The 8627-nt window shown below is 41.2% G+C and overlaps 2 protein-coding genes across 2 annotated transcripts in view; both read right to left on the bottom strand.

Annotated features, from left to right (window-relative positions):
- Nucleotides 1-1598: 1598 nt before the first annotated feature.
- Nucleotides 1599-3385, bottom strand: LOC111961158 (C-C motif chemokine 4). Its single transcript, XM_023983253.2, has 3 exons — nucleotides 3195-3385; nucleotides 2841-2961; nucleotides 1599-2126 (listed from the first exon to the last, which is right to left on the bottom strand). Exons 1-3 carry the CDS (start codon nucleotides 3262-3264, stop codon nucleotides 2012-2014), a joined length of 306 nt encoding a protein of 101 aa, XP_023839021.1. The 5' UTR covers nucleotides 3265-3385; the 3' UTR covers nucleotides 1599-2011.
- Nucleotides 3386-7544: 4159 nt separating this feature from the next.
- The window catches only part of smpd3 (sphingomyelin phosphodiesterase 3), a 38723-nt gene continuing 37640 nt past the window's right edge, over nucleotides 7545-8627 (bottom strand). The window contains 1 exon segment of the mRNA XM_023985268.2: nucleotides 7545-8522. Coding sequence (XP_023841036.1) covers nucleotides 8421-8522 — 102 coding nt within the window. The 3' untranslated portion in view covers nucleotides 7545-8420.

Raw genomic sequence — 8627 nt, 5'->3', positions numbered from 1 at the left:
GCCTTGGACGTACAAACCAAAAATGCGCAGTTGGATTTGTATATTTCACAGGTCAAGTATCGCATACATGTGTGCTTCTTCTTAKGATTCTCAACAGGATGATCAAGAAATAGAAACATACATGAATTCATCCCACATTGTCTTTTGACATCCGCCGTACACGGTCTAGTTGCGCTCTCTTGTGGCTGTGCAATTGAAGTAGCTGAATTAGGCCTATTAGCTATGTTCTGTTAGAATGCACATTTGGTGATTGTAAAATTGTTATTTTGGCCCACGCACATTTTTGCATTTTTGGAACGTCACACACACAAACACACACACACACGAAGAAATTCGGCTTGTCACCAAAAGCACTCACAAACTTCTACAGATGCACAATCGAGAGCATCCTGTCGGGCTGTATCACCGCCTGGTACGGCAACTGCTCCGCCCACAACCGTAAGGCTCTCCAGAGGGTAGTGAGGTCTGCACAACGCATCACCGGGGGCAAACTACCTGCCCTCCAGACAACCTACACCACCCGATGTCACAGGAAGGCCATAAAGATCATCAAGGACAACAACCACCAGAGCCACTGCCTGTTCCACCGCTATCATCCAGAAGGCGAGGTCAGTACAGGTGCATCAAAGCAGGGACCGAGAGACTGAAAAACAGCTTCTATCTCAAGGCCATCAGACTGTTAAACAGCCCACACTAACAGCCACCACCATTTAGTGCCGCTGCCAACATACTGACTCAACTCAGGCACTTTAATAATGGAATGATGGAAATATGTAAAAATGTATCACTAGCCACTTTAAACAATGCACCTTAATATAATGTTTACATACCCTACATTACTCATCTCATCTCATATGTATATGTATATACTGTACTGTATATCATCCACTGCATCTTGCCATCTTTATGTAATACTGTATCACTAGCCACTTTAAACTATGCACTTTATGTACATACCCTACATTACTCATCTCATTATGAATAGACTGTACACTATACCATCTACTGCATCTTGCCTATGCCGTTCTGTACCATCACTCATTCATATATCTTTATGTACATATTCTTTATCCCTTTACACTTGTGTGTATAAGGTAGTAGTTGTGGAATTGTTAGGTTAGATTACTTGTTGGTTATTACTGCATTGTCGGAACTAGAAGCACAAGCATTACGGTACACTCGCATTAACATCTGCATCATACACCGTGTGTATGTGACAAATAAAATTTGATTTGATTTGACACACACGAGTTAGAAATCCACCACTAGAGGTCAGTTGCAGATAGCAGATGAGCACCAGAATTAGCTGGCCACTTTGTGGTTCTTTATAGCTCAGTTGGTAGAGCATGGCAATTGTAACTCCAGGGTAGTGGTTTTGATTCCTGGGACCACCCATATGCAAACTGTATGCATGTATGACTGTACGTTGCTTTGGATAAAAGTGTCTGCTAAATGGCATATAACATGTTCTTCATGCTGAGAGGGTTAGACACAGACACAATTAAGTAGCCTACAACTGAATGTGGTTTAGATAGATTTGTACAGTCCTGTTTCATCAGGTAAGCATGAAAAAATTGAGAGATACATTAAAACCAAACAATGGTTTATCCACATGCATTTTAATTCATTGAAGGCAATCAAACAGAATGGGCCTATAGAATGTAGTTCCATAGGACATTCTATGGAACTACATTCTAATTTAATCTAATCATCACTATGCACAACTCATTCGGCACAAATATGTGTTTTACGGATTCAAAAAATAAATATTGACTATCGATCACAGGCATCAAATGGTAAAGAGAGAGGTATACATAGCATTACAGTTATATGGAGATCATTTAGCTTATCTATTTGCCCAGATAGACCCAGGTGGTGTTTTGGCTCAGGACCTTGACTGCTCTCTCTGAGGCAGAGTTCTGGCCATGTCCTTCTTGTGTAACTGAGGAATAAAATAGGTTTTGAAGGATTTGCTTTGACGTTGACATAGATGAGGGTCACATCACCATGGTTACAGGAGTGGCGTCTGCTTCCCAAAGTTCTTGCCGTCCAGGCTGTTGATGTAGGCCTTCACCCATCTGTCTGAGGGCCTGGCACACACCTGTCTCCCCTTCTGGGTCTTAAACCTGAACATAGAAATACACTGTTATCAGCACAGCATAACAGTATGAACCTCATAGGGAAATGCACATACAAGATACCGTTGATACTCATGCCATCCTTTTTTAGATTATGACGTGACTTGTGGCGCAGCGGTCTAAGGCACTACAGCTCAGTGCTTGAGGTGTCACTACAGCACAATTGGCCCAGCGTAATCTAGGTTTGGCTGCCATTGAAAATAAGAATTTGTTTGACTTGCGTAGTTAAATAAATAAAATAAAATTAGCTTATATGAGAGGAAAATGCCCAATATGAAAATCAATCAAATGAAGGAGGAATATAGCACATTCTGCATTTTACAACAGAGGTAAATTCACAAAAAAGTCTAAACATTGCATTTGACGCCTGGATGATAAGAGGTTGTTGTGTCTCTCCTTGTGGATTGATCTCTAACACAGATTGCTTTGAGGATTCGGCCACTAATGGGTAACCCTAACCCCCTGTAACTATCCCAGTCACAGCATGATTGAATCAATGACTCTATGTCTGTCTGACACCTCTATTTCACACTACTTTTACAACATATCACTGTTTCTTTGACATTTCATTCATTTCAATTCCTACATACGGTACGGCATCTTGAGTGTTTGAATCAAATTGTAATAAGCCTAACTCTCATCGCCACACACATATCCACTTACACACACATCAATAGCATAAGTACAATAGGGTTTACTCACATAACTGCTGGGTTAGAGCACTGCTGGCTGGTCTTGGTGTAACCCACCACTCTTGTTCTGGGTATCTGACGCTCAGCAAAGGTAAAGCAGCACTTCTCCGGCCCGCTTGACATTCGAAGACCTACACAACACACACTTATGGGTCAGTTTGGGTCACACACACACACACGCACACGCACACGCACACACACACAGTCTTGTATAACTGACCTTTTATAACTGACACACAATTCAGTGACCCATTCAAAATCCTATTTTGTGTTCCTTTACTATTCTTGTGGGGACGTCTGGTCCCCACACATATAGTTAAACACTTCCGCACTCAAACATACAAACATTCCAATTGTCTCTTACCTTCGCTAAATGTGATGGCACTCAGTACAAGAACAAGCACAGACAGCATAGCAAGACGAGGGGTGAACATGCTGGCTCAGGTGGGGTGGAGATTAGATGAGGAGAAGTCTGCTGTGAATACTGGTCTCTAGCTTTCTTGTCTGCTGTGTGGTGGAGGGAACAGAGGACCAATCTTTATAGTCTGGTGAGAGTGTTAGGGGGATATCCAGAAAGTGATAGTCTCGGTCACTTTTTTWWWACTTTTTTTTTTACATCTGATTGACATTTAGTATGTGTACATGTGGGTGGGTTTCATCCCATGCATCAGTGTGTTGTCTTCTCCCGTTATGACGTGTCTGTATTTCACTTCCCTTTTTCGCCATTGGTTTTTACACCAGAAGTTCATCATTTGTGGGACTTTTATTTCTATAGCCTGTTGATCTGTTGATCAGCAAAACTATTCTTAGAGTTAGGTAATGAAAGAAAAACCTCAAAGTAGCCTATATAAATTGCACAAGAAGTATACATTTATGGATTTTTTAAGGTATTGTTTCTCTTAATTCACTATTGAATCAACACTAGAAATGCTACCCTGAAAAACAACACTATTTACTATTGACGCACCCGTGCGCCAATCTAAGTAACATAATTAAAAAATCCCCATCAAAATTCGTCAGTTTAAACTAGAGATATCTGTTTTTTTGCATGGGCTGCGTCTCAATCTACCACATCCACCTATGTTGGCCTTCCGCATTTGCAGTGGAACCTGCCCGAGCTCTATGAAGTCATATGACCACTCTATGGAAAGATGAGACTTCACGAACACAATGGTAAATGTTTTTTTTTTTTATACCTATACCTTTATACCTTTTTTATACCTTTTTTATACCTATAGAGGTCCTAAAACTAGAAGTCAAATAGCTAAATGATCCTTGGTATGACATCTGAACCCCCCAAATAGCCTACACAGCCAATCGTCAAATAATTATTTGGGGTACGGGCAGAAAATGTAATGTCAATCCACGGAGGCAAAAAATACGTTGTCGAAGTTGAATTCAATAAGACAAAAGCTGCGAGAGGAGAGTAGAAAATAAAGAGAAGGGAGGGCCAGAAAAGCAATGTTTGGAAAATATTTGGTCAAATTGTAAAAGAGGATGATAGCGGTGCTGGTGGCTGTTATGTGTGATGATTGTGAGGCGTTATACAAATTTGACTGTTACAGATAGTGTAGCCTATTCTAGTGTTTAGATGGGTTAAATTGACATTTGGACACTGACTGTAGGTCTATAACCTCTCACACAGCCTTAATAATAACTCCTGCAGAATTAAGCATTTCTTGCAGGAAAATGATACACCAAATGTAGGCAACATTTTTATGCGAACAGGAGTGGAGAAATATTATTTMTTTCTTTCTGCATCTTGAGAGAATGCAATGCACAGTTAGATRCCATCTGTAGAGGTGCTGTCTTCCTAATAAAAGCACAATAAAAGCTGATTGTATTTCAACTACATAAAATATACCTCGAAGCCGAACTGAAATCTTATCAGAAACACCTTGGGTCGTTTTTACAGCTTTCTTTTTCCTTACAACCTTTCAAACTGATGTCATTTAGACATTTTGCACAGAAAATCTTTCCTGTTTTTTTTTTATTGCATTGTTGTATTTTCTCCCAAGTCCCTAAACGTTTTTTTCTCCTCGAAAGATGACAGAGAAAACTTTACTGATGTCAACTAGATTGAAGCATTMATTATATTGATCTATGACATGATTCTGTTGAGCCAGGATTTATTTAGTCTTCTAGAGCAACATTTAATGACAGAAGAGAAGCTACATKAATTTAATTATAGATAAATAGACTAACAAACAGCCTACCAAAATGTCGAAAATTAYAGGCAGAAACATCAGGCAAAAACAAATCCTGCACCCCCTTTCAAAAAAATCGTTCTGCAGTCGTTGACGGTAGCCTATAGCGGATTTTCTGTGTTTGTGGTTAGGGTTGGTTGCGGGCCTCAGATTTTCACTTCATCACGTATAGTCAGGCGGTTGTGGATGGGTTATTAGCAATTGCAGACGGGTGCGGGTGAACAAACAGATGACCCACGCACACCTAACGTACAGTATATTGTGGTATGTAAAGTTTTACACAAGCAGGTGATTTCCCCTCTTTATTAAAAGTCCTCCTATTACAGTGTTGTTACATGTGTTTCTAGGCATGCATGTAGAAGGCTTTAGTATAGAATTGCCGTTGGCACAAATTCACTGTAGTTATGCTTGAATGTTGTCATTATAAATGAGAGTTGCTTTTTATCAGTAATATGTGTTCGGTTGACTGGACACGCAATCTGCAGAACTCTTTAGCATATAGGGCATATCATCAAGCTCGAATAAACAATAATAACCTCAAAATTAGATACAAATTATAAGGSATGTGATATTGGTTTGGAGGAATGTCATTATTATGGACCCTTCTGGTTGGCAAAAGATGCCAAAATGGCCAAATGTTTATCTCACATTTGGCCTTGTGTCTCTGTTTATTTGTTTTTGGTTTATGTTCACAGGGACTCCCCTCCTTGGGGTTTTCAAAAAAGCTAATTCAAGGGAATGCTGTCACAGCGAAGAGTGCTTTGTTGTTTATCAAGTGTAACATAGAACTCCCCTCTCCCCTGATATTAAAAAGCAGAAGTCCACGTCATACGAGGAAAGTACACACAAGGTTTTACTTCCTTGTCACTTTTCTCTCTTTCTATGCACAAGTTGTTTATTTCCCTTCTATGTCCTATATAATGTGGCACTAAACACAATTAACCTGTGTAACACTAAGCTTCCATAGACAGTGAAGCTCATTAAATAGCTGTGAGCTGTGGTATGTTCATGGGCATGAGTTACACAACTTGAGGTAGTGAAAACAAATTCAGACACAGGTACGCAAGCACTGCTGGCTGGTCTTTGTGTAACCCACCACTCTTCCTCTGGGTATCTGACGCTCAGCAAAGTTAAAGCAACATTTATTCGGCCCGCTTGCTATACAAAGACCTACACAACACACACTTATGGGTCAGTTTGGGTCACACACACGCGCACACGCACACACACACACACACACAGTCCCTAAGTCCCAGTGAGACAGAAGGCTTGTGTGGTGTTTTCCACTGGAGGCTTGGCAAAGAATGACTGTTGGTGAATGAGACTCCTTCAGACATATACTCCACACTCAAATGAAGACACAAAGAGCCAGTGATTCAAAGAGGGAAAATATATATTTTTTTAAAGCAGAAGAAAATAAGCTGTTGAATAAGCTTAAAAAAGAGAGCCAATTCCCTGCCACATCACTCAGATAACGAGGCTACCCCAAAGCAGCATTCCCCACAAAATGATTTTACAAAACCATCAGTGACCATCAGTTATTATAGAGAACAAAATCAAAAGAATAGCAATGTGATGCATTATCTGTGGAGAGACTAGAAGCCATGGAGCATCATCATAACACTTTGCAAGCAGCTACAGCAGTCCCCCTGCCTGCCCCTTGACCCCCCCCCCCCAGTCCCTGACTCAAAAACAGACCCAACCGCAGAGAGGCTGAGGGACTGGAGAGGCAGACCAGCACAAGGGAGATGTTATCTCTATGAGTTTGTGAACTAAACCAGGGAACTGCAGCATCCTAAATATGKAACAGATCAATGCAAGATGGGCCATGTACTGTATTAAAAAAGCACAAATATAAACCCTACCAATACTAATACTAATAATAATAAAGAGGCTTTAGAGCGTATAAAAGCAGCCAGGTGATAGTAGATGAGTAGAAACGCCAGGTGGGCATACATAGAATACATACATAGTAAAGTACAGATATATTCTGACTGACCAGGATTCCTCCATGACCTGAAACAAGTAAGCAGGTGTGTAAACGTTCGCCTCTGCTGTGGCCACAACCAGGAATAAGATCTATTAATAATGCACCATGCTAAAGGGGGACATGGGGTCGTCACATATCCCAAAGCCAGCTCTGCACACATACGCACATCCCTTATCATCCTGTGATACAGCCAGCAATAGCAACAGTGTCAATAAGAACAGGTGAGAGAGTAAAAAGGTGTTGTCACAAATGAGGCAGGCATCAGTGCCAATGGTGTCTGTGTATGTAATGAGTGTGCAGGTGTGTGTGTTTGTGGGTTTTGGCAGGGTGGCATTTCATGCAGACTCATTGCATTGGCAGCATTTGAGATTGCATCGTCAGGGGAACATGCTTATCGCCCTGGAGACCAGGCTTTCAACCCAAACAGTCTGTGATTAAAATTCTTATTGAGGGATTGCATCTGATATCCTCACTACCCTCCCCATGCAGAACCCACCCCCCCCCCCCCCCCCCCCCCCAGGCCATCCTAACTAAGTTCCTCTTATCTAATCATATCAGGTGTTCCTCACTGCTCAGCTCTGCATAACAACCAAACAACCACTGAAACATGAGATGCCGGTCAGATTGGCCCCGAAAATATCCCTTTCAGATGTTATTTTTCATACAATACCTCCATTATAAATTTAAAATATTAAATGTGGGTGTTTCAACTCCCTACAAAGATGGTACGTTGACCATAGAAACCATTAGAAAGAGTTAGAAAAAAAATACTTTATGCTGAGGTTCCATGAATTGGTAAGAGAGGAACAAACACACCAACACAGAGACACAGTAAGCCAGGCTACACTCTATATTCCATGAGTCAAGAGAAGTCTCATGTCACCGTTTTAAATCAAATAAAGAACAAAGTTTAGACGCTTCCGAGCCCAAAAAGTAAAAACATAAAAAGGTCAGACATAAATGAGGCCTAAAAACATAAAAGTATCTAAATACAGGAAATTATTCATAGTAAGTCAATCATTKGGACTCCATCATCAGGAAGCTGATAAACCCAGAGGACCAGAGGTGATACATGGTACGGTGGAGACCTGTAGGTGTGTGAGTCAACCTCAGACTGTGTGTGTTTGTGTGAGTCTTTGGCTCAGTCCCTCAGGTCAGCATTGAGCCCAGTCCAGACCTCTGGCACACACAACAACCACTCTCTTATCTCTCTCCACCAGGTTCTCTCTGGATCACATGACTCCTCTGCATCTGCTCCTTTATTTCTTCTTCGTTATGTCCATCCGTTTCTTCTCCTTTTTCAAGCTCTGTCTTTCTCAGGCCTGAGTTTCTTGCCTTCTCTCTGCCTCTTCGGTCCCCGTTCTTCCTCCGTGGCAGTATAAAGGGTGTGGCCCTAAGGCTCCTCCTCTCCTGTGGACACAGCCAGACGCATGGCCACAGACAGGTGGTCAGTGAGGCCGGCCAGCTGGGTGATGAAGCTAAACTCTTCAATGTCCTGCAGGTGGCAACAGAGAGTAGGTACATGACATCATTATAATTTCATAATACAACATTATGGGATTACAGATTAATTATATCACGTTATCATAATACTAGATTA

Source organism: Salvelinus sp. IW2-2015, linkage group LG4q.1:29 (assembly GCF_002910315.2).
Source record: "Salvelinus sp. IW2-2015 linkage group LG4q.1:29, ASM291031v2, whole genome shotgun sequence".
NCBI lineage: Eukaryota > Metazoa > Chordata > Actinopteri > Salmoniformes > Salmonidae > Salvelinus > Salvelinus sp. IW2-2015.
The sequence above is the reverse complement of the archived record's forward strand: the minus strand, read 5'-3'. Positions and strand labels throughout refer to the sequence as shown.

What these genes read in the sequence shown, in the direction of transcription:
- LOC111961158 (XM_023983253.2), bottom strand. Translation starts at nt 3,264, where the DNA reads ATGTTCACCCCTCGTCTTGCTATGCTGTCTGTGCTTGTTCTTGTACTG. An exon ending in TGCCATCACATTTAGCGAAG is followed by an intron (nt 2,962 to 3,194) that starts GTAAGAGACAAT and finishes TGTGTTGTGTAG; the next exon opens with GTCTTCGAATGTCAAGCGGG. An exon ending in TGCTCTAACCCAGCAGTTAT is followed by an intron (nt 2,127 to 2,840) that starts GTGAGTAAACCC and finishes TTCTATGTTCAG; the next exon opens with GTTTAAGACCCAGAAGGGGA.